Genomic DNA, 25,763 nt, shown 5'->3' with positions numbered 1-25,763 from the left:
CAAATGCTTTTCTGTGTCTATTGAGATGATTATTTATTTCTTTTTTTAGTTTGTTAGTAACGGTGAATTACACTGATTTCAAATATTAAACCAACCCTGTATTCCTAGGATAAATCCCATTCTGCAATGATGTATTACCCTTTTAATATATTGTTGAATTGCTAAAATTTTGTTTACAATTTTTACATGTATATCCATGAAAGATTTTGATCTGTAGCTTTATTTTCTCATACTGTCTTTGTCTAGTTTTGGTTCGCATGTTTTTAATAAACCAGCTTTTTCCTACTGATCAATCACAAATATATTTATCTATCAATAGATGCATTTTTGCAGTGTGTGGGGGCATCACACCATTTTATTTTGGATGAGTCATAATTTAACCTAATGTTGGATGTTTGTTTCCAACTTTTTAATATTATAAAAAATACAAGCTCTCCTTTTGCTTAAACTTCTGCAAACACAAAATATTCTTAGGATAAATTCCCAGGATTAGTGGGTCAGAGGGCCACTAAGTATCCCTCAGAAAAGCCATTACAATGTATACTCCCAACTGCAGAGTACAAGATTGTCTGTTTTTCAAAACCCTTCCCAAAACTCGGTATAATTTTTTTAAGTAGGTCAGTAGTCCTTGCACATGATGAAATCCTCTCTCACACAAATCTCACAGCCTCTTCAGCCTAAATAGCTCTAAGTGGCCTTGAGATATGAGAGAAAAAAGAGAGAGAAAGAGGTAATGTCCTTCTAGGTAGGGAAGTCACCATAATAACAGATTGCTAAGAAATATGTTTGTATCCCTTACCCTACTTCTGGTAGGCCCATATCTCCAGGGCAATACTGTGGCTTGCTAGATGGCAAACACTATGATTTTCTCACATGTGGTTAAAGGATAAATTAATTTCTTGGTTTAATATTTGATATCAGTGTAATTCACTTTCAGAATGTTAGATCTAGATGAATCCTTAACAAACCAATTCTTCCAGTCCCTCATTTCATAGATGGGAAAACTGAGACAGAGAGAGGGAAGAACTTGCCCAAGATCCCATAGGAAATTAGTGGCAGAGCCAAATGGTTGGATAAAATTACTGCTAAGTTCTGTTTTTGTTCTGTCTGTGACTCTTCCACTTAGAAGAATATTCGAATAGAAAATCTCACTTGCCCAACATATACTTCTCTAAATCCTATGCTTTAAGAGAAGCAACTGTAGAATAGAGAAAAAAATTGCTTTTACATTTACATTTATGCTTGGTCTGTTTCCAGGGATATCATGGGCAAATGGCATCCCTTTTCCCAGTAAATGAGGCTGATGGTACAAATAGTTGAATGTGGTTTTGGTTCATAGGTACAAAAGACCTCCGAAGAAATCCAAAACCAAAAAAGGCATAGTCTGAGAGGTATGAGTACTGACTTGTGTCATGTACATTTCTCTTGGAAAGATAAAGAAGCCGCTAATTAATATAGAGATGTTGGGGTTTGATGAATGTATATAACATCCACAATGGCAGTCAAGTTGGGGATGGGAGGAAGGGAGAGCTATTAGAATAAAAATAGATAATTATGCATAGACACCTGTGGAGTTGGCTATGGAATGGTTGATGGGTTGGATCAACTCATAGAGGGCTTGGTATGTTCCAAATACACACCCCAAAAGGCCCAGGATACTGATCATGATGTCCTTTGCAACGGTGACATAGCTCATGTCTTCAGCATAAAAGGTGATGAGCTCCAGGAGGGGTGGGATGATGAGGGCCAGGGCACTGCTGCTCACGGAGCCCACAAAGGAGATGACCAGGTCCAGGCGGGGGATGAGGATGGCTGAGACACCTGCAGAGAGAGAAGAAATTTAGAATCACTGATTGTTTCTGCAGCAAGGAAGTTCAGAAACCAACCACTTCCTTGTGGCCTTATAATCCCACAGATGCCAGACCATTTTGGAAATGTGGGAAAGAGTCCCAATGCAGATGTGAGCAGTAGGTCAGGCACTGTGGTTCTGGATTCCCCCCTCTGTTTTAAAGGCCAATATAGATGCTCTCCTTTTATGTCTTATCTATTGGGTTTTTCTCATATAATGGTTATTAGAAAGGCTCCTCTACCACCTATCTATTATCACCTTCTCATTAAAGAGATGGGAGAATCTAGAGCTCTAGAGGGAATGGGATGTGGCCAAAGTCACACATTCTCTGAGGTGAGAATCCATTGAAATGCCTGTCTAAGGCTCTTTCCACTCTACTATGCTGCCTCCCTTATATATGAAAGAACTTGTACATCATAGGTGCTCTTACTCAGACACTGAATCTACTGTGAATCTGTACTACTCTACAAGATACAGCCACCGTCTAGAAGCAAGAATGAATAAAAAATGAGAGATGGTTTTTTTGTCAGAATCTCAACTATGTGTTTTGATACTCCTAGAACGATCCTGGTAATTAAAAAGAACATAAACATGAAGACAGCAATAGGCTGCTCCCTCCCCATTTCTTCTAAACACCATTTTCTTAAATCTCCATCTTTTATACAGATGATGAACATACATTATGAATTGTCCAGGGGAGTCCAATTTCAATAATGTATGAATGAATAACTATACCACTTATGTGATTTCACTTTGCATAATGGTATGATTTTCCTATGAACAAATTAGGGAAAAACTGTCCTGGAAAGCACTCATACTAGCTTGCTGGATTTGAAGAAAACCTCACCTCTTTCTGAAATTGCTGCAGCACATCTAATCAGAGAATGAGAGAGACTCATCAACTCTCGCAGTTGAGAATTTGTCACCCCTCTGATGGGATGGTCCTGTCCACAGCTTTCCCTTCTCAGATATTTAATAAATTGCTTACCAGATGAGGCACAGAGAATCTGTCTGTTCTCCAGGAGACCTCACACTGACAGGGCAGAGAAAATATTTTAAAGGAAAACTATAATGCAAGTTAGACTGGAGGAGTTCTCTAGAAAGAACCTATCTGGTGATGCCAACCCATTGCTCACAGACCTTCCATGGCTCCCCATTTCCAGATCTCCTAAGCACAATGTCTCTGACAACTTGGGCCCTGCCAGGTCCTCTGGCCTCATGTCTTATCCCTCCCCACTGCTTTTAGTTCTCCAAAGAGGCCATACGTAAGTACTTGCCTCTGATCTGTGCACAGCCTGCTTCCTACATGTGGTACATTTTCCATTCCTCCATCTACCTTCTACTTATCTCTTAGGTCATTTTAAAAAATATTTATTTATTTATTTATTTGGGAGAGAGAGAAAGAAAGAGAGAAAGAGCACAAGCGGGCAGAGGGGCAGAGGGAGAGAGAAAAACAGACTCATTGCTGAGCAGGGAGCCTGACTCAGGGCTCCACCCCAGAACCCTGGGATCATGACCTGAACTGAAGGCAGATGCTCAACCAACTGAGCCACTCAGGCGCCCTTATCTCTTAGGTCTTAACTGAAATATCATTCCACTGAAGAGGACTCCCTGATCTGGCCTCAGCTAAAGTATAGGACCTCCTAATGTGCTCTCAGAGCATCCTCTTCTTATCTGAACCATCATATGGTACATCATTAGGTACCATCTTAACATTCATCACAATGTGTTGTAATTATTTCCTTGCATATATTTCTTACTCAACATGTCTTCTTTATTATTCATTATTGTATCCCCAGTGCCTAGCGCAATGCCAGGCATACAGTAGGTGCTCAACAAATGACTGTTGAATGAATGAAGGATAATGGAATTGACAGCTGAAAAAAGGAGGAGGAAGTGGTCATCCGGCATATAACAGAAACAGGGCCTCTCATTAGACGGTCAGCTCTGTCTAGCACTGCCTTCCCTGACCTCAAGTGGCCTGAACTACTCAGTTTTTCTCTTCAACTTAGACCCTTCCTATTAGGAATGATCTCAAAACAATAGAGCTACAGGTCCCTAATGTCTTGGTACAGACCGGAAACTCTGTAATACCTTAAACCAGCAGGTGTGTTGTTTCTGCTTCTAGAAATCCATTTATGTGAAGCATAACATCTGATAGCATATTCTTCTGCTGAAAGGCTCCAACAATTACGCACTTTCTCCAGACCTTGAACTGAAACTGCATTTCCTCAACTTTAAACTCCTGGAATCTTTAAGACTAAATTTTCTCCCTCTCTTGCACAATATACCACAGGTGTTTGAGGACAGATAGAGAAGTTGCCTTTGCTTCTCCAGGCAAAACGTCCCTAGTTCTTTCCCTCTTTCCTCATGAGGCACCTTTTCTGATGTTCTTTCTCTGGACATGCTTCAGAGAAGAAAGTCCCCAGCCCTGTTCATGATGTTTCCCAAACATCTACAACAGTGCCTAATGTAGAATGAACGAGTGAATCAGTGAATGAAGGAAGTATTAAGGAAGGAAGATGGCAAGAGGAGAGGAGAAAAGATTGCATCCAAAAAATGATCGCCAAGGCTTTAACAAATCAGCCCCTTGTTTTCTCCTACAGTTCAAGGCCACTTTATGATAAGGGACTCGATCTTAATTTATAATAGGAAGGAATATGGCACACGATGGAAAACAGGCTTAGGTGCTCTACAGCCTGTGCTCAATTCCCAGCTCTGTCACTTAGCAGCTGTATGATTTGAGTGTGTTACCTAAACTCTCTGGACCGTCGTTCCTCCAGTTGGTAATATTACGTCGCTAGGCTGTCATGAGTATAAGGCAATGCCAGTGGGGCACCTGGCGCCCAGCAGGCACATAGGAATATGGCTGAATGAATGGTGCTTCTTCCTCCCATAAACCAGCCAATGGATACTTTCCATGTGTAAGCCCATTTTTCAGGTGGAAAGTTGAGGTTCAGGGAGGTGAAGTATCTTGCCCAAGGTCACAAAGAAGGTAAGTGGCTGAGCCAATGATAGCGGGGTAGATGCCCATGTGACTAGCAGCCACAGCTTTGGGCGACGAGTGCCCTTTTATCCTACTCACAAGTCAGACAGACCAAGGCTGTGCGGACAGACAGGTCTATAAACAGTGTCCAGCTCTCTGACCCCTGGGAGATGACGAAGGGGATGATGATCTCGGCTGGGACGTGGAACTGGAGGGCGTAGGTGAAGAAGATGCCGATGGAGTACATCAGCTTGACCGACTGGTACAGCCTGCAGACAGACGGATAGGATGTGAAATTTGACGTGGCTCCTGGGCAAGGCCAGTCAGGATTCATCATTGCTCAGAAGTTGGTCCCTACCCCTGAGGTACAGCACTGGCTCAGGCCTGACCTGCCATCAGGGCCACCTGGGACGCTCATTAAAAGTGCACATTCCTGGAGATTCTGATTCAGTAGGTCTGTGGCTCAGGCATCTGTGCCTTTTATTCTTTTACTTTCTAAAAAGTTCTATCTGTATAGAGTAAAATTCCTGGTTCAAAAGTCATACAGTGAAAAGCTTTCCTCTGATCCTTGATTCCCATTCTTCTTTCCATAGGCAGCTCCTCTAAGAATTTTCCTGTAGCCCTTTCAGAAATAACCAGTGTATATAAAGGCTTATACCAAATGTAGGTATACTACACACACACTGTAGCATCCTGTACACACTGCTGAGCTCCGTTTCTGTTCATTAAATACTTCTTGGACATTGTTTCTTATCTGTGCACATAGATTTGGCTCCTCTGTTTAATAGATGCTTGGTATTCCAATTGCATAGATACACTATAATTCTTTTTGACCAGTCCCCAATTAATGGATATTTAGATTATTCCCAGTCTTTTGCTAGTAAACGATGCTACAAAATATATCCATTACACAGATATCTATGCACATTTAGCATACAACCTGAGAGGTAAAAATGCTGGCTAAAAGTATATGTGATTTAAACTTTGGTTAGCTACTGACATATTTCCCCTTTGTTGTCCGAGCATATTGGAATGCTTGCTTCCCCACATCCTTATCAAAACACAATGTGTGAAAATGTGTTGGTCTCTGTCATTTTGTTTTTTTCTGGCATTTCTGTTATTATGAGGGAAACAAAGTATTTTTTCAAATATATAAAATGCCATTTAAAAAATCTGCCTGTGAAGTCTGTGCTCATGCCCATTTCTTCCTTGGGTTGTTGGTCTTTTTCTTACTGGGAAGGGGTATTTGTCTAAGGCTCCTCTGGGGAATCTGGTGGCCAGCCAAGTTCAGAGCAGATGTGCAGTTCTCATGGTACCTGATGCCCACGTTTTCCAGCTGAGGCTCCCACAAGAAAAGTGCCTTGCCCAAGGTAGCCAATGGCAGCCTGAATGGCCCGGAATAGGAAGAGCATATAGTAAGTTATGACTTCAAAGAAATTCCACATTATTACCCCACCTAGTCATTACCACAACACAATGAGGTGGGTAGGGCTGCTGGTATTTTTCTCATTTTATAGCTGTGGCCTTGTGGGAAATGCATACCCTACCACTCTACTCACCTCTGAAAGAATAAGGCTGTGGGGAGACCTAACAATGACAATAGCTAATACTCATTGACTACTTACTATGTGCCAGGCACTTTTCTTTTCTTTTTTTAAGTGGGCTCCACACCCAGCATGGAGCCCAACGTGGGTCTTCAACTCATGACCCTGATATCAAGACCTGAGTTGAGAGTGGGACGCTTAACCAACTGAGCCACCCAGGCGCCCCTGTCCCAGACACTTTTCAAAGCACTATATATATATTAAAGCAGTTAATCCTCACAATCACCCCCCCCCCCCCCCGCCCCAGACAATGCAACAGCCATTTATTTATGATGTTCATCAATACTTCCTGTTCTTCCAGGCAATGGTAGATTTTCACTTCCTTGCCCTTTGGAGTGGGATGTGGCCATGGGACTTGCTTTGACCAATGGATTGCAAGCAGAGGAGATGTATGTCACTTCCCAGCAAACCTTTAGCAGCTTCATGGTGAAGGGCATGATTCACTGCACTCTCTGCCATGGCAACATTTGAGGGAGCGGCTGTCATCATTCTGTGTCCTTGAGTGGGGATGGTGCGGAGCCGAGCCCTGGCCACCCCATAACGGGCATGTAGCATGAGCACAGAATTAAGCGTTTGTGTGTGTTCAGCCATTGAGATTTTGGAGTTGTTTATTACTGGAGCATAACCAAGCCTATATACATAGGCATTAGTATTATCCCCATTCTACTGACGATGGAAATGAGGTCTGCAAGATTAGGTTGCTTGTCCAAGGTCACGTAAGAACCAGGATGCAAATGCCTTTAGCTAGCTTGAGAACCTGTGCTCTTCAACACTTGGCTCTACTGATTGCTTAGTCGCAGTGCACTCCGTATACTACCAGCATAATGACAAAAGCTAATACTCGATGAGCGCTGCGAGCCGGCCCCGAAAACATTAGCTGGATGAAGGAGGGGACGAGCAAGTGAATGAATGATCAAATGTAAGAATTTCAAACTAAATTCCAACTGGGGCATAACAGTGGCAGCCTAGGTCCATTTCTGGAACTGGGGCCTGAGGAGTGGTCCATCTGCAGGACTCGCGATCATTATTCTGGCGTTATACTTTTTGTTGTTGCTGTTTGTGTTTCCCAAACACTCCCATATCATTCTGTTTTAGGGTCTCTGAACCATAGAGTCAGACAGGTTCAGTGTCAAGTTCCAGCTCCTCACAAACAAGGTGAGCTGAGAAAGCTCCACAGAGCTTCTCCAAATAGCAACTTCCTCATCTAGTGAATGGACTTGATAATAATCATGCTGACTCATAGGGCTATTGTGAGAGCTTAACCAGGTAATGCACAATGCCTGGATTATCAAACCTACCTGTTATCATCATAACAATATTGGCAGTTAATATATGGTGCTAGTGACAACCCAAGGGAATGCCACATTCTGTTGCTCAGGCTCAGATCCCGTGACTCTACTCCCCTCGTCACCCCAAGCAGGCAGGGACGTACCAGCAATTGGGCAAGTTGAGGGTGATGCTGGCCTGGGTGTTGGACCCAAACTTCATGTAGCCCAGTGTTCCCAGGCAGATGTAGAGGATGATGACAAGGGACATCCCCAAGTACAGAACAAAAGAAAACTGTTGTGGATGCTTCATCTGATTTTTGAGAGGCAGAACCTAAAGGTGAAGGAGGTTGAGAAAGACGAGGTAGTCAGAAGTGTGGCTCCTCATGAAGAAGCAGGCTTCCCCCTCAGGCACAGACGTCCTTCTCAGGGTGGCCCAGGGCCAGGAAGGGCCACACTCCTTTTTATTTTCTTCCACTCTCTTTTGCCAGGGGTGCCCTACTCCGGCTGGACTAATGAGTACATTCGCACTCAGTCTTCAAGGCTTAGTGTGGTGCATGGAGCAGTTGGTGCCCAGGACGAGTCCTGATTTTCCCTTCCACCAGGAGAAGATCATATCCTGCACTTTTCATAAATACTTTAAGACATCTGGAACAACTGGCTTCCCCGGAGGGCACCAGAGACCATTCACGCAAATCCCACATCCATCTTACCATACCAACGCCTTCAAATGTGAAGATGGCTGTACCAAAGAACAGCAAGAAGGTCTTCCAGCTTGTCATCAAGGGGAGGCTGCTGGGATCTGGAATCTCCTGAAAGGAAGTAGAAGAAGGGCATTGGTTTTGCCATGGTATAGGAGTCATCCTCAAACTTTTCCTGGTAGAAAGCTGGGCCACACCTGCCATCATGGGTGTCACGAGCACCTGTGAGCTAGCTAGAGCTGAATCAGCCTTCTTATCTTTAAAAAAGTTCTTGGGGCGCCTGGGTGGCTCAGGTTAAGCATCCAATTCTTTTTTTTTTTTTTCAAGATTTTATATATTTATTTGACAGAGAGAGAGAGCATGACCATGGGGAGCAGCAGTGGGAGAGGGAGAAGTAGGCTCCCCGCCCAACAGGGAGCCCGATGTGGGGCTGGATCCCAGGACCCCAGGATCATGACCTGAGCTGAAGGCAGATGCCTAACCAGCTGAGCCACCCAGGTCCCCAAGCATCCAACTCTTGATTTCGACTCAGGTCATGAACTCAGGGTCCTGCAATCGAACCCCACGTTGGGCTCCATGCTCAGTGGGGCGTCTGTTTGAGACTCTCTCCCTCGTCCTCTGCCCCTCCCCCATTTGTGCTTTCTCTCTCTCTCTCTCAAATAAATAAATGTTTAAAAAAATTTTAAAAAGTTCTTTTTATTGTGGTAAATTACACATAGCATAAAATTTACCATTTTAAACATTTTTAAGTGTACAATTCAGTGGCTTTGAGTACATTCTCACTCATGTACAACCCTCACCACCACCCATCTCCAGAACTTTTTCATCCTCCCAAATTAAAACTTTGTATTCATGAAATAATAACTCTTTATTACCCCACTCCTGGTCACTCCTATTTTACACTGTTTCTATGAATTTGTCAACTCTAGGTACCTCATATAAGTGGAATCATATAATCCCTGTCCTTTTGTGACTGGCTTATTTCGCTGAGCATAATGTCTTTAAAGGTTCATTCATGTTGCCACATAGATCAGAAGTTCATTCCTTCTTAAGGAATGCATTGCATGTATTTAGCACATTTTGATTTACCTCATCTTTACATGTGGGCAATGTGGGACCCAGGGAGGAGAAGGGAGTTGCTTAAGGCTACTCTGCAAGGTGGTGGCCCAGCCCGGATGAGAATTGAGGTCTCCTGTCTTCCCATTCTCCAACGCCTCTTTTTCATCACTTCTACTACAGCGGCAACATGCATGCAGAGAGAATGGTTATTTTAATAGACTCCTGTGGTGGGCAGAATAATGGCTTTTTCCCAAAGATGTCCATGTCCTAGTCCCTGGAACCTGTGAATATGTTATGTTACATGGCAAGGGAGAATTAAGTTTTCAGACTGAATTCAGGTTGCTAATCAGCTGACCTTAAAAGAGGGAGATTATCATGGGTCATCTGGGTGGGTCCAATGTAGGAACAAGGGTCTTTAAAAGTGGAAGAGGGGATCAGAAGAGAGAACTAGAGAGATGGTGGTGTGGGAAAGACTCAGCCTTGCATTGCTGACTTCGGAGATGGAAGGTGGCCATAAGCCAAGACATGTGGGCAGTCTCTAGAAGCTGGAGCAGGCAAGAAAACAGATTCTTCACATAAGCTTCCAGAAAGAAACCCAGCCCTGCTGATACCTTGATTTTATCCCAGTGAGACCTCCAGGACTGTAAGATAAATTTGTGTTGTTTTAAAAGGCTAGATTTGTGATAATTTGTTACAGTAGCAACAGGAAACTAATATAGCCCCAAAGACTTTCAGATTCAAAGAAATTAAGCTATAATGGTAGAATTTCAGGGCCTGTGATAATAACAAAGCATGGGCTTGGGAGGCAAACTGGTGGGAATTAGTGTAAAAATTACTTTCTGTTTATCAGTTTCCTTGTCTATAAGCTGAGTACTTACAAAATATAAAACATATAAAATAGTATCACTGGAAAGATTCAGTGAGTTAATATATGTGAAGAACTTGACACCAAGTAAATAAAAATTCTTTATCATACATGTATCCCTTGTCAACCTTTTGTCGGTTATTAGTTGAGGTTTATCCCCCCGAATGAATGTGACCCCCGTGAGAGCAGATATGCCACCAGTTTCACCTACCACCGAATCTCAGTGCCTTGCACCATGCCTGGATCACAGAAGGTATTCAATAACTAATTGTCAAATGACTCACTGTTATCCAGAGTGACGATGATGATGATGATGTCGACTAGCTCTTATAGCTTGTGGGGCTGAAGCATTCACGGATGTCACTTTAGCAGGGGCTGCTCAGAGCAGGTGACCTTCCTCACCTTCACCTGCCCATAATGATACTAACCTTCCCCAGGTGTCTCAGAACCCCTTCTGCCGTCAGTTTCAGGCACAGACCTGTATGATATACTCAAAGATCAGAGCCATGCTTCCCAGGGTGGTGACGTTGGCCAGCGTTGAAAAGATGGACAGCATCCTGAGGTTCTGGATAAACACCAACAGGACCAGGAAGGGCAGGATTGTCAGCATGTAAAAGCGGATGTTCAGGATGGGGGTCAGCACCAGGATCTTCCTGGGCTGGCAGCTGTTGGAGGTCATGTGGGCTTCTTCCACCATCTGATGTAGACATAATGAGGGGCAGTGTAGTTAGAGTTGTCAGATTAAATACAAAAGGCCCAGTTAAGTTTCTTTTTCCGATAATTATCAAGTGACTTTTTAGAAAAGTATGTCTCAAATATTCCATAGGACATACACATAGTAAAAAAATACATATATTTGCTGTGTATCTGAAATTCCAATTTAACTGGGTGTTGTATGTATTTTTTTTTTTTTGCCAAATCTGGTAACCCCAACTGTGGTGCCCAAGACTGTGACAATAAGAAACCCTTAGAATCTTAAAATCTCCTTTTGTCATCTAACCCAACCTCTTCTCTGTCAAATGGTTTCCTTTCATATACTCAGAGAATGGAAGTTGATTACACAAGAATATCTTCTCTAACTTTAGATAGCCCTAAAAGTTAGAAAGCTCTGAATACTGAGCAAAATCTATCTGCTTGAATATTTCATCTACAACACTTGCCATAGTTCTAGCTGTTTGAATGCACAAAACCGATTATGCTCCCTCTATTCCATGAAGCCAAGAAAGAATGCTATGATTGATTCATAATGCCTCTTGGGAATGCAATGAGGGCAAGATTGCAGCTTGTTTGTCTCATATGTAGTTAGTCATCTTCTATGTGACAACCCTGAGATACCTAAAGTGAATCTCACCAACACTTTTCAGGTTAAAAATTCGCAATTATTTCTGATTGGACAGGATTGCAAACCTCTCTTTCCATCCTGGCTACACTCCTCAGATGTTGCTTTGGCTTCTCAATAATCCTCTTTTTTAACAAGTGATTTCCAGGACTGAGAGAACTCCTAAGTAGTCTGATCAGGAATGACAAATGAAACCATCTCCTCCCAGATCTGAACACTATACTTTAGCTAATGCAGCCCTAGCAGTGGGATGTCTGCTTTTCTCCCACTCTGCCCAGAAGAATCCTCTTCACCTGTTGTAAGTTGTCTGCCATAAACATAAAATAAACGCTGCAGAATCCCAGTTGGGTGGTGATTAATAAGAAGTTGACAGTGTACCTGAACAGGAAAAGAAGAGACAGAGGGAGAAAACAAATTACCTTTTAAAATGTATTTATTTTTATTTTTTGAAATGATTATTTCTGTTATTATTTTTAATACTTTGCTACATTTTTTTATTTTGAAAAATTTCAAGCCCACAGAAATAGTTGGTATAATTAACATCCATATGTCCTTTAACTAAATATGCCAATTGTTAACTTTTGGCCCTAACTGCATTATATAAATATGTATGTGTATATGAATGTATGTATTCATCTACACACGCATGCATTCTTTTTCAGAACCACTTGAAAGTCAATTGCAGATTTCATAATACTTCAGCCTTAACTCCCTCAGCATATCCCTCTTGAGGCTATGATATCCAGAATAGCAACTTCAATGTCCTCAAATATATAGTCCATATTTTAAATAACCCAATTGTCTCAAATATATCTTTCATACTGTTATTTATTTTTTGGATTCAGGATCTAATCAAGGTTTATATATTGTGTGTGGCTATGTCCCTAGTCTTTATCCACGTAGACCAGCCCTGTGAACACCTGCATTCTTTGGTTTTCCATGATATTGGCTTTTGGGGAAGAATTCAGGCCAATTGTCTTGTAGAATATCCCACACTGTGGACTTGGATGATTGCTTCCTCATGCTTAGATTCAGGTAAGTATATTTGGCAAGCATACCACACAGGTGATATTTGGTACTTTTTCCATCACATTGGGAGGCCCATGGTGTCCCCTGGCCCCACTGTGATTATGACTGTCAGATGACTCCATTGCAAGTGCACAAAATCTGGAAGTAAAGCTTTGAGATGTATGAATATTGTTTCTCTCCAACCGAGGGTTTTAACATTCATTGGTGATCCTTGTCTGAATCGGTTATTTCATCAGTGACAGGGTGATGGTTTTCTCATTCTATCTGGCATTTTTTTCTAAATTTATCAGTTGGCATTTAAGAAGGATATATTCTTCCTCTTTTTTGGTATTGCAAAAAAAACCCCTCACATTGATTTTTAAAATTTAGTATATTATACTCTATTATTGTCATTATTCTTTTGAATTCTTCAATTGTCCCAAATTTGGAGATGCATTTGTTGTTTAAGGGAACAAAAATATGTTCCTCTACTTAGATCAGTTTAGACGAGATTGAATGCATTCAGGGTAGTATGGCCTTAGATCAGTGGTTTTCAAAGTTGGTTTGCAGTACCACTTGCATTAAGATTACCTGAGGTTTATGCAAAAAATACAGATTCCTGACTCTTGTGTCAGCCTATCAAATCAGAAGCTTGGTATCATGTGAGACCAGAATAGAGATGGTATCTCTATTATGGAAATTTTCAAACATATACAAAAGCAATGACAACAATCCATGACTCCTCATCTGCCAATTGCAGCTTCAACAATTATTAACTTTTTGCCAGTCCTCTTCTATCTATCCCTTTACCCCTACCACACATATGCTTATTTGTTGGGGTATTTGTAGCAAACTAGAGAATTTAAGGCACTTCATCTGTAAATAATTCCATACGCAACTCTAATGGATAAGGACTTACTATATATATATAATATATCCAACATGCCATTATCATCCCTTGCAAAATTAGTAATAATTTCTTTATATCATTTAATAATAGTCCATATTCAGATTTCTCTAATTGTCTTAAAAATATCTATTTTACTGCTAGTTTCTAAATAAGTCTATACACTGCATTTTGTTATTTCTATTACATCTCTTAAGTTTTTAAAATGGCTACATTCCCCTTGCTCTGCTTTCTTTTTTTTCCCTTGCAACTTTTAACTTTTTAGGGGGTGTTGAAGATACCAGATAATTTACCCTATAGTATGTCCCACTTCCTAGATTTGATTGATGACTTCTTCATAATGGCAGTTAATGTGTTTCTCTATCCCCCGTCTTTCCTCTAAACTGATATTAGATCTAGCAGCTTCACTACATTGAGGTTCTCTATTTATCTTTCTGGCAAGGATATTTCTGGGGTGATACTCTGTACTCCCTACTGTATCCCATTATAAGACACATCGTGTCTGGCTATCCCATGTCTAGACATGAGATGCTATGATTAATACCTGGGGTCAGGTGGTGTCAGTGTTGTCTTCCTTTATAAAGTTTCCCAATGACCTTTCACCTAGAAGCTTGAGCATCCATTGATGATTGTTGCCTACATCAAGCTCCCAGGTATCCCTTAGCACACTAAAAATAACAAATCATTGTTTAAAATATGTTCGCAACTCTTTTTCAGTTACTGGGCCTCTCAAGAAATGGTACAATGTAATGGGTGGGAGCTAGATGTTCAGGATTCTAGTTCTTGCTCTGCCACTCAATTCCTGTGTAACACTGGGCAGCTTTATTGTCCTATCTGGGCTTTATATTTCTCCATTGACTAGGCATGGATACGGTGGTCTCTAAGGACGCTTCTTACCCTAAAGTTTTATTCAGGAGTCGTCAGAAACAAACCTTGGTGAGAAAGGATGAGCATTTGTGAGTCATTCATTATTACTGCCCCATGACCTCACCTGTCTGATAATCAGAGTGTCTCCTGATCAAGAGAGCGATGACCTACTGAGAGTCCCAAGAGAGGACCTGCAGAAGGGATCTTGGGAGCCACAAAACTGACTCACTACCTCCTGAAGGGCTCTGCTGGGAAAGGCTGAAATGGCAGGTTTGGGTCGAGTTTCTGTGCAACCGCTATCTATAGCTGTTTGTGGACATGTTATTTTTTTCCCTTATGAGCCTTGGTCATCTCATATTTCCAGGACGATAAAGAACTTCCCTGCCTATCTACAAAGTCAAGGAGATGATCAGAGGAGCTAAGACACAGAAAAGCATCTTGTATACCAGGCACTTTTTATCAAGCAAGGGAGCAGCCTGAATGCTCACCATTAAGGGAAGGCTTAAATGAAACTATGGCACATGTCCCCACTGAGGAACATCGTGAGCCTTAACAAATAACCAGGTAAGCCCGGCACCATCCTAAGCTGCCACAGGACACCATGAAGCTGCTGCCAGTCTTGGAGCCTGGATACAAGCCCAAGAAAGCAACATGGTACACCTTGACCATACCCGCCCCCCCCGCCCCCGAGATAGCTCCTGTGCTCGGGTGGGCCACAGTTGCTCATATTCACCCCCAGTTGGTGATGCCAAGAGAGGGAAGGTCTTCATTGTTGGGGGGGCAGATCTAAGCAAAAGCTTCTCAGATGTGCACACCACAGGTCCAGGAACACACCAGTGGGATTTAGCCACCCTGGAGGGCCTCTTACCCCATTACAAGCATGCCAGCTCCATTTCCTCTTTTTTTTTTTTTTTTTAAAGATTTTATTTATTTATTTGACAGAGAGAGACACAGTGAGAGAGGGAACACAAGCGGAGGTTGGGGAGGGGGGTGGAAGAGGGAGAAGCAGGCTTCCCGCAGAGCAGGGAGCCCGATGCGGGGCTCGATCCCAGGACCCTGGGATCGTGACCTGAGCCGAAGGCAGACGCTTAACGACTGAGCCACCCAGGTGCCCCTCCATTTCCTCTTATGCACCTCATAGCACCTGGGTATTTGGAGGTGTTGACTAGTCAGGAGACTGAAATTGCCTACAAGTTCTGAATCCTGAAACTAGGACTTTGGACCATGCCAGAGGTGAGCATCCCCCACCACCCCTAAGAACATTCCACACATCATCTGCAGCCATTAGAAACCAGTTGTATGTCTTTGTGGGTGGAGAGAGAGGTGCCCAGCCCATCCAAGGTGAGAAGCTGCATGTGTTTGACACAGACACTCTGACCTGATCACAGATAGACACTTGGAAAACCTCCATCCCTCTGGCATGGTCATGTGATGGCGTCAGCAGGGGACAAAGCTCTTCATCCACGGAGGCTTGGCAGGAGACAAATTCTATGATAATGTCCATTGCACTGGTAAAAATGACATGAAGTGGCAGAAGCTAAGTCCCACTGGGGCACCTCCCATAGGCTGTGCTGCGCACTCAGCTGAGGTTGTGGGGAAACCCCTGTATATCTTCGGAGGAGTGACTCCCCCCCAGAAGCACTGGATACAATGTACCACTATCACATAGAAAAGCACCATTGGACGGACCTTGCTTAAATTTGAAAATTTTCTACCACCTGGATGTTCCAATCATTCTGTGTGTCATTCCATAGCCAGTGATATGTACTTCTGAGAAAGAAGATTCAAATTCTGTCACTCTGAACTGTGATACTAAAAAAGGGGCTTCTGCTGACAAAGGAGTGACCCAAGGTGGTGATTCACATGAAGAAAGTCAGACTGCCACAGGGCTCTGTTTTGCATTTGGTGGGATGAATACAGAAGGGGAAATCTATAGTGATTGTATTGTGACTGTGGGTTGACTAATAAATCCCATATTTTTATTAAATGACAAAAAAAGTAGGTAGATCTCTATGTCCCAGTGTGGAAAGAAATTAGAGACATATTGCTAGATGAAAGAGCAAATTTCAAAAAAAAAATTCGAATTAGTGTACAAGAAAATGCAAAATGAAATCTGTATTTCTACTCACACACATATATTCATGTACATGCAGAGACATAGTCCAGAAGAATATTTACTAACTAGGTATCAGTGGTTACTTATTGGATGAAGAGTGGGATGGGGATGGAGAGATCAGAGGAGAATCTCTGTACTGTTTGATGGTTTGTAGTAACAACATATTCACTTAACCCTGTGTAACTCGGAACAAAGGAAGATCAGGTGAGGATTATTATTGTTCTTACTACTCACTCCCACCACTACTGCTACAACATCTATGAGTACTACCTGCCCCACACCGAGTGGGTCCTCAGCCAGGCGTTTGGGCAGGTTTCCAGGCTGTACATCATGGCCTCTCCGTAGTTCACAAAAATCTTTTGCGATCTAGGGAAAGGGCAAGCAGTGTATAACTTAAAGCATTTTTGTTAAAGGTAGTCTTTACTCTCAAAGTGAGTAATTATTATATATTTGTTTGTTAGCATGGAATGTTCTGGAAATTTTCTAGCAATGGTATTAACAAGATATTTTATAATACACTTTCACAACTTTCAGAAGGACTGCCTTTTTTTCTTTTTTGTAGTTGTCTTCTTGAACACTAATATTTAAGTGAAAAAAGATTTTTAAGGAAACAGTAGCTTTGCATTGACTTAAGTCTACAAACCAGGAAAGAGGGGTCATGAAAGGTGTGAGGTGTGCAAACCAAGTCAGGGGAGGAAGTAGAAGAGGGGGTGTGAGTATGGCCAAGCCAGCAATGGTCTTTTCTGGACTTTATTCCCTCCCTCCCACTGCTAAGGGAGTTGGAACATTCGAGAGGCCTGCCTCAGACAAGGTCCCATGCAAATGTGGCACTTAGGCTTCTGCCCAGCACCCCTGTAGGATGTGACACCCAAGTTGCCATCTGTCTTGTTCTTCTGCCCTAGATGGCCCTTCCTAAGGGCAGGGAAGGCCCTACTGAGGAACCATCTGTGGGCGGTGGGAGCAGCAGTGGGTGGCCGAGGAACGGATCCCCGCTGCTAACTGCATGACTGAGGGGAGTAGCTGGGAGAGGGAAGGAGACCCAGACTTGGGTCTTGGGTTTAAATCCTAACACGCCCTCCCCCCCTCAGATGACTGAGAAACCTTGAGCAAATCTCTTTAGACTTTTGAGCCTCAGTGTTTTTCACACACTGTCTGGGTTTGGGGGGGGGAGCCGGTGACCGATGAATGTGGAGATGCCACTGGAAACAGAGCATAATCCTTCTATTTTTTTTTTTTTTTTTTTTTTTAAAGATTTTATTTATTTATTTGAGACAGAGAGAATGAGATACAGAGAGCATGAGGGAGGAGGGTCAGAGGGAGAAGCAGACTCCCTGCCGAGCAGGGAGCCCGATGCGGGACTCGATCCCGGGACTCCAGGATCATGACCTGAGCCGAAGGCAGTCGCTTAACCAACTGAGCCACCCAGGCGCCCAATCCTTCTATTTTTATTATTGTTCATTGTGCTTGGCACTCCCATATAAATGAGGTCATGTTGCATAGGAGTGGCAAATTTATTAGTCTGAGGGTTACAAATTCAAAAGCTATGGGGCCAGTCAGGTATCAGTGATATGGGGAGAGGGGCTGGTGTACCACAGAAAGGGGAAGAGTAGAGACCATGGCAAGCCCCTGGTACACATTCTGTTCTAAGAGGGATCGACCGGGATTCGGTTCCCCCTGAGCAATGAAGGAATGAGACCCCAGAGGTGCCAGATTGTCTAACTGGCAAGGAAGGTAGAGTTTGATTTTTTCCCTAATGTGAAATCTCCAAGTTTGTAAGCATAGGCTAAAACAAAACAAAACAAAAACTGCAAAGCTCTTAGGCCATCAGTCTGTAAACTTAGAAAAAAAATGAAAAAATGAGTAAAAAAAAAAATCAGCGGGCGCCTGGGTGGTTCAGTTGGTTACGTGTCTGCCTTTGGCTCAGTTCATGATTGCAGGGTCCTGGAATAGAGCCCCGCATAGGGCTCCCTGCTCAGTGGGGAGTCTGCTTCTCCCTCTGCCCCCTCCAACCCTTCATGCTCTCTCTCTCTCAAATAAATAAAATCTTTATTTTTTAACTTACTTTAAAAAAGATTTTATTTATTTATTTGAGAGAGAGTGAGAGAGAGAGTGCACAAGCCGGGGTAGGGTCTGGGACTCCAAGATCATGACCTGAGCCGAAGGCAGTCGCCCAACCAACTGAGCCACCCAGGTGCCCCAGAATAAATAAAATCTTAAAAAAAAAAAATCAGGAAAAGGCTTATCAGGAATGGCTTAGGCATCAGAAACCTACAAGGTGATATAATTGTCCCAGCAGGTGTGAAGGGAAAGAAGATTTGCAGAATGGTTGGAGTGGGTCCCACAGGCCTTTGAATACCAGCTTTGCCACTTCCTAGCTGTGTGACCCTGAGCAAGGCATTTAATTCACCTAGGTGTCAGTTTACTCATGTGTAATATGGGGATAATAATAATGCCTGCCGTAAAAGTTTACTGTAAGGAGTAAATAAAAGGTGGCTTGTAAAGCTCTGGCCATGTACCTTGCACATGTAATTGCGCAATAAATTTAATTGTTGAATAAGTAAATGCTCTTAAAAGTGTTTTGCGAGCTGGAAAGTGCCCTACAAGTTAGGTGTGACTGATGTATACTCCAGACACACCAGTTTGGGTTTGATAATTTGGCTTTATGAGGAGTTTCAGTTACTATCTCTACTTTGACCTATGAGAAGTCTCTGCATATCTACAAGGACCCCTTTTGGTTTGCATGCCTTGGGAGCAGCTAAGTGTTGCAGATAGAGAGCCACCAGGCAGTTGGCTGTAAGGAATTACTAATCATCCATGAATTGTTGGTTTGTAAATATGAAACTCTCAGCATTGTTTGTCTTCATTGCATTTGTCTTCCCTTTTGGGAATTTTTTTTTCTTTGTGCTGGAGTTTCAAATATGGAAACATTGAGTATTGTATGTATGCTTTATTAATGACTGGAGCCACTGTGAATTATTCATTTCAACTATATGTTTTTTGTTTTTACTGAATTGTCCCAGAGAGGGTTTACCTGGGACAAATTACCCTTACAAGGTGCGTGTCTTGGAGTTAGGGGGAGGGTGGGTGTGGGGAGATAAGAGGGAAAGAAGGACATCCTAAGTATCTCGCATACTCATGGCAGTTTATAAAGCATGCTTGCACCTTTTATCACTTTTGATCTTTCCAGGTACAGATATTTAGGGTCAGAGGGTGCAGGAACTTGACAAAGTCATCCAGCAGGTTAGCAGAGTTGTGCCGGGACCTAGGAGTTTCCAGTTGCAATTGTATCACCCTCTCCACCATCTCTATAGAATCTGGAGCAGTAGGTGAGGTGGCTGGAGAAGTGGCTGGTTAATCGGGTCAGTGGCCAAAGGAAACTCAGCACAGATGGGGCCTGGCACTGGGGGGAGAGAGAGGCAGGATTCTCACCTCTGACTGAGATGATGGGCGCAGTTCAACAGGATGACCATGCAGTGCACAGTGAGGATCCCAATGGCCAGCAGGCTAATAGGACCCACCTGGAGGGGAAAGAGAGTGGGGACAGTGAGCCATACACTGATCATTCCCATAACTGGCCCTCTCCCAGTCTGGGTGCTAGGGCCCCTCTCATCATAAAGCTGCCTCTGGGATGGAGGTCCTTGCCTGAATGTCCTTGTGTCCCTAGACAGTCTAGTTGGAATGCCCTTCTTCCCACTACCTCCACAGATAGCCCATGTCTTTCCTCATCTGCCTTGGGTTCTGCCTTCTAGATCCTTCTTTCCTTCTTCACACCCCAGCCCTCACCTCCTCCAAGATACTTGAAGACCAAGGTTTCTCTTAGGACTTGGTTCTCTTCCTCTCGCATAGAGTTGCCAACGGGGGCTTTAGTGAAATTTTGGACCAGATGATTCTTTGTTGTGGAGGCCCTCTTGTGCATTGTAGGATGTTTAGCATATTCCTTGGCCTCTATTCAAGGGTCAGCGGCACTCCTTCTCCCCATAAGTTGTGACAGCTGAGAATGGCTCTAGACACTGTAAATGTCTTGGGAGGTGTGTGTGCAAAATTGTCCCCAGTTGAGTATCATTGCTCTAGCATGTCTAATTTGTCATTAACCCTATTATTTTTTAAAGATTGTATATATTTAAGGTGTACAACATGACAATTTGACATACATATACATAGTGAAATGCTTATACTGCAGTCAAGCTAATAAAACTATCTTATCCTCACATAGTTTCCATTTTTTTTGTGTGATGAGATTAAAAAACAGAACTCATTATTAATCCTAATCTCTCAGATATCATTAGAGGGGCATAGAGTAAAGAGGGACTCCCTCACCTCCTCTGTGCTGGATACCTGTGCCTTTATAGATGTGACCTGATGTAACATTATCACAAAGTAACAAATGAGAAATCAAGAGCACCACTAGATTTCACTAGAACATAGCCTCCATATAACAGAGACTTCTTTTGATCTTGTTTACTTCTATATCCCCAGGGCCTAAGAATGCACATAGTAGGTGCTCAGTATGTATTTCTCAAATGAGTCATGGTCAGAAGTTCTGGTGGGAGATGGAGGGCAGAGAAATCATCGAATGACTCTTGTGGAGCAAAAATCAGAGGATAACAGAGCTATCTTCAACAGCAAATATCACATGGCTGAGGGCCATGTGGTAATAATACTCTTCAGAGGTTCTAGAACCCTGAGGATTTCAAAGGGGGAGAGTCTCATCTGTGGGTCGGAACTGCTACAGATTACAAGTCACGTCAGAAGAAGCCAGAGTCTTGATATGCCTTCTTTTGACATGCGGGCCACTTATGAGGCCTGGAGAGAAGGAGAAATTAGCATCATCTAAATGGAAGTCATATATTTGGCATGAATTCAATTCAATAGACATGAATTGGGACTTCCTTTGTGTCAGTCTGTACAGCAGGTATTGTGAGGAGGTGTAAAAATACATCAGAGAGTTTCTGCCCTCAGGGCTTTCAGGTAAGTGAGGAAGGTAGGTATTCTAAAAAATTATGTCTCATCTTTGTAAGAATTCTGGGTGCGGTAGATATAAGTTCTAGAAAAACACAAGGGGAAGTTGGCATTAATTTTAGTAGGAAACAGTAAAGTTTCACCAAGGAGGCATATTTCAAAAGACAGAAACAAGGGAGAAGAAAGAGCAGAAGCCAAGAGACAGAGATGGGATGAAGCTGGGTGTCAGGGGACTGGCGAGGCCTTCACTATCCTCCTCTTTCCAGCCACTTTCTCAGTCAACCTCAGGGTTTGAAACAAGAGCCAGCACTCACATGTCTGCAGGGACCAGGCTGCTAAGGTAAATGAGTGAAATGGGCTGGGGACAGTTCTAGGGAGTGGGGAGGACTGTGGCAAAGTGGATTGCGCATCAGTATGTGAGTGTGGTGGGTCTTTAAGAACAGTGGTGGGGTGGGGGAATTGGATGAAGGGGGTCAAGAGGTACAAAATTGCAGTTATGGATAAACAGGTACAACATGATGACCAGAGTTAACACTGCTGTATGGTATGCCTGAAAGTTGCAAAGTATATGATAAATTATATATGTGTATATGAAGATACGGATGTTAACCAAACTTATTGTGGTAATCATTTTGCAGTATGTGTATACCAAGTCGTTATGTGGTACACCTTAAGCTCATGTATGTCTTTTACATCTCAATATAAAGGTGTGGTACAACTTAAAGTACCGTCTGTCATTTATATCTCAATAAAACTGGAGGGGGAATAAGAGTAATGGCCTGTCCCCTCTAGAAACACTCCATTTGGCTCCAGGCTGGCTCCACGGGATGGATGCTGAGAGGCACATTTCCTACTGCAGAGGGTACCCCCAAATTGCCCACTGATAAACAGTGCAGAGGCCTTAGGGGCCTACTACCTCTTTCCCCTTTCCCCCCAAATGGGTAAACCTAGTTTCCATTGCACAGGTTCCTCTCACCAATAAGCCGGCATTTTTCATGGCCAGGGGAAGCCCCAGGAGCCCTGTGCCAATGTTGCATTTCAATAAATGGATCAACGTTTGCATGATCCTGTAGGAGGAGAGTAGGGAGACAAGAGGTTATGTTAGTGGATGGGAAAGGTGACCCAAAGCTCAGGTTCCTTCCAGCATCTCCAGCACCCTCTGTTCAGAAGAGGGACGAAGCCAGATAAAGTGGACCCTGGAATATCTGATGCAGGGCTGGTGCTAGTTCAGGTGACCCAACAAATATTTAACACTCAATAGGCTCTAATGAAAAGATTCACAATTGCTACCATTCTGGATAACTCCCTAGAAGCAGCTTATGCATTGATTCATCCAGTGATCTCTTTCACAACTTATTCACTCACATAATATTTATTGAGACCTACTAGCTGCTTAGCGTTTAGATGAACAATGAAAAAAACCTGATAGTAATTTTCTCAATTTCTAGAGCAATTATTGATGCCAGGTCATTTGTTAATTTCACTCACTAGAAAAAGCATAACTTCTCCTGACATATGGAGTATTTACTGTAAGTTCACTCTATCCATTTACTCAACCAACATTCCATGAATTATTCCATGCTCTGCATGGGGTACAATTTAATAACAATTGTTACTGTGCATACAGCATGCTTACTACGTGCCTGGCTGGGCGCTGGGTACCAGGGTTCTAAACACTCTCCATGCCTGTGCTGGCAGCTTCTGCCCAGGCACTACCCATCCATTGGGAATGAGAAGGTGGGACAGGATCATGAGAAGAGAATCAAGAAGGAACTGAAATGAAAAGCTGAGTGTAAGAGCAATGAACTCAGAGGTAAGGAGCACTGAGTTCTGAGTTCTAGCTCTGCCATTAACCTGTGAAGTTTGATCACTACTTTGGAAAGACCCTTAGCTGCTTACATCTTCTGTTTCTTCATCTGCCAAGAAAGAGAGAGAAAAAGGGAATAATTCTTGCCCTTACTTCCAGGTAAGTGGTAAGAATCACAAGGGGTATTGACATGACGAATCTTGGAATCATGAAGTGCTTCTAAGATGTGACCATCGCCACCATCATCACCATCCTCTTCATCATCAGCATCACTACCACCTTTGGTCTGAACTTATGGTGCTCACCTGCTAGAAGGGCCCCCTTGAAGGGGAAGCCGAGCTGGGCTGATAGAAAAAAAGGCCAGTAAGGGCTGCTGAAGCAGGTAGAGGTGTCCCCTCCTCTTGGAATAAAAGGCACCTTGAGGAGGCCATTGCAGGTACCTCCTTGTGCAGTCTTAGAACTGTCTAGAGGCAGCCTGCCTCGGTCACAGAGTGAGTCCCTTAGAGACCATGCTCATGTCTCAACGTCTTTGTCCCATCGGTTAGGGAGTTAGAGCTGTGTCCAATTTTACAATTCAATACTGACCTGGGAAAGGGTTGGGGCTGAAAGAACAGGGTAGGCCCTTGGGACCCCCCTGACTTCTTGCTTCTTCATTAATTTGGTCTATTCACCTGAGGATGGTGGGGGGGGGCACCTATTGTCCTTTCACTTCCAAGAGGACATTTTTATGACTTTTATTTCTTGATAACTGTAATTATTGGAAAACATGTCAAAGCAAAAAAACAAAATACTACTTTTTATGTTTTGTCATTTCTTAGTAGCAATTTCTCCAACAGATGTGCTCTTCTCCCCCCTTCCTGCCCTCTGTCCTTCCATTCCTTACTTCTTGCCTCCAGCACCATCTTATCCAAGTTGAATCAGATCTCTTGGCAAAGGTGAGATCAACTTTTGGAGAAACCAGATGCCCTAGCTAACAGCATTATAGATCAGGGCCTTGGAGAGTAAAATACATGTTGGGATTAAAAAAAAAATTTTTTTAATTTTTCTTTGAGAAATGATACATTGCCATTGTAAAACAAAATACCAAAATTCCACTAATTGGAAATAACCACTGTTAGCATTTTGACTAGCATTCCTCTGGGCATTTCTGTTTGTTTTTGAAGGTACACACTTTTAAACATGCAGGACCATTATAATACTGTATCCTAAATTAATTTTCTTTATGAATAGTATGTCCTACACATTTTCCACAGATTTCCTTCATCACTTGTAATGGCCATATTGCATTCTACTGCATGTGTGTACCATACTTTATTTAAATAATGTCTTATTGTTTCCAAATCATCAATATTATAACCAGTGCTTCAATAAAATTATCATGCATACCTGTGTTATTATCTCATTAGGAAAAAATTCCTAGAAGTGGTATTTATTGATCAAAGGATATATTTATTTACATCTGTACTTAAAAAATACTAAGTAACACACAGTATGAAATTCAAAAAGTAAAATAAAAACAAGAACCAAAAAACCTTATTAGTGAATATAAATCTCTCTCCCTCTCGGTCTCCCAATTTTCTCACCCCCAAGCTCTGTGTGTGTGTGTATGTGTGTACTTTCAAAGGAAGCATATGCCAAGTAAGTATTTGTATGTTTTATATAAATAGGTGTTAGGATTTGACATACATTACAACATCGCCATTTGGAAAGGTACCAGTTTCATTCTTCCTAAAAGGACATGAGCGAGGGCATTTCCTGACATCCTTATTGACACTGGCTATTGTCATTTACAATCTCATTATGCCCAAGGCTATTATCTGATCTGATTACTGGATAATAGTCTAATTGGCAATAAAGTTCTAAGAAAAAGTTCCATGTGTCTGAGTTTACAGCAGTAAAAGTAGGGAAATGGGGCTAGGAGGTGTTGTTTCCTGGGTGGGTTTGTAGGAAGGAGGGAGGGAAGGAGAGAGAATGAATAATAGCAGATGCAGAAAGAGAAGAAAGCAGTCTCAAACTGTGGAAGAGCACACGGCCAGCCTATGATAAAAATCGTTCCTAGAACCAAGTTCATGTTGGGATGGCTACTCTGGGTTCTCTGCAAAAACTGGGAGACAAGTGTAATAATACCCAGAGCCACATGAATCAACCTTCTTAGATTTGGCTTTCATTTTTCCTCCATGCATCTCCTGTTCAGTCCGGGGCTAGAGGTGTTAGGAAGAGAAAAGTAGGCTGATGTGGCCCAGGGCTGTGAAGGCAGCGGCGCTTGGCCTCAGGTCGGGAAGGGCAGTGCGGCCACTTACGATAATCCACTGGCTTCCTCAGCAGGATGGATGTTCTCTGAAGCTAAGCTGCCCCTACTCTCCGAGAATGACTTGGACCTGTCGTCCAAGGAGCCGGGCTCACTGTTGAAGTCCTTTCCGAGCAGTGACAT

At 42.7% G+C, this 25,763-nt stretch overlaps 1 protein-coding gene and 1 pseudogene across 1 annotated transcript; one reads left to right on the top strand and one right to left on the bottom strand.

Moving 5' to 3' along the window:
- Positions 1–1,552: 1,552 nt before the first annotated feature.
- Positions 1,553–25,763, bottom strand: SLC36A3 (solute carrier family 36 member 3). Its single transcript, XM_021697182.1, has 10 exons — positions 25,633–25,763; positions 22,502–22,592; positions 19,996–20,084; positions 16,837–16,932; positions 11,962–12,046; positions 10,808–11,026; positions 8,418–8,516; positions 7,872–8,038; positions 4,935–5,104; positions 1,553–1,821 (listed from the first exon to the last, which is right to left on the bottom strand). Exons 1-10 carry the CDS (start codon positions 25,761–25,763, stop codon positions 1,553–1,555), a joined length of 1,416 nt encoding a protein of 471 aa, XP_021552857.1.
- On the top strand, positions 15,052–16,411 carry LOC110584767 (annotated as a pseudogene).

This window comes from Neomonachus schauinslandi, chromosome 7 (genome assembly GCF_002201575.2).
Source record: "Neomonachus schauinslandi chromosome 7, ASM220157v2, whole genome shotgun sequence".
NCBI lineage: Eukaryota > Metazoa > Chordata > Mammalia > Carnivora > Phocidae > Neomonachus > Neomonachus schauinslandi.
The sequence above is the reverse complement of the archived record's forward strand: the minus strand, read 5'-3'. Positions and strand labels throughout refer to the sequence as shown.

Bases quoted from the DNA above. Each gene is read 5' to 3' on its own strand.
- SLC36A3 (XM_021697182.1), bottom strand. From the start codon at position 25,763: ATGTCACTGCTCGGAAAGGACTTCAACAGTGAGCCCGGCTCCTTGGAC. The intron at 12,047-16,836 runs GTAGTACTCATA...TTTCCTGTTCAG, and splicing joins ACCCACTCGGTGTGGGGCAG to GTACACTGTCAACTTCTTAT. The intron at 5,105-7,871 runs GTACGTCCCTGC...GTCTGTCTGCAG, and splicing joins CTCAACTTGCCCAATTGCTG to GCTGTACCAGTCGGTCAAGC.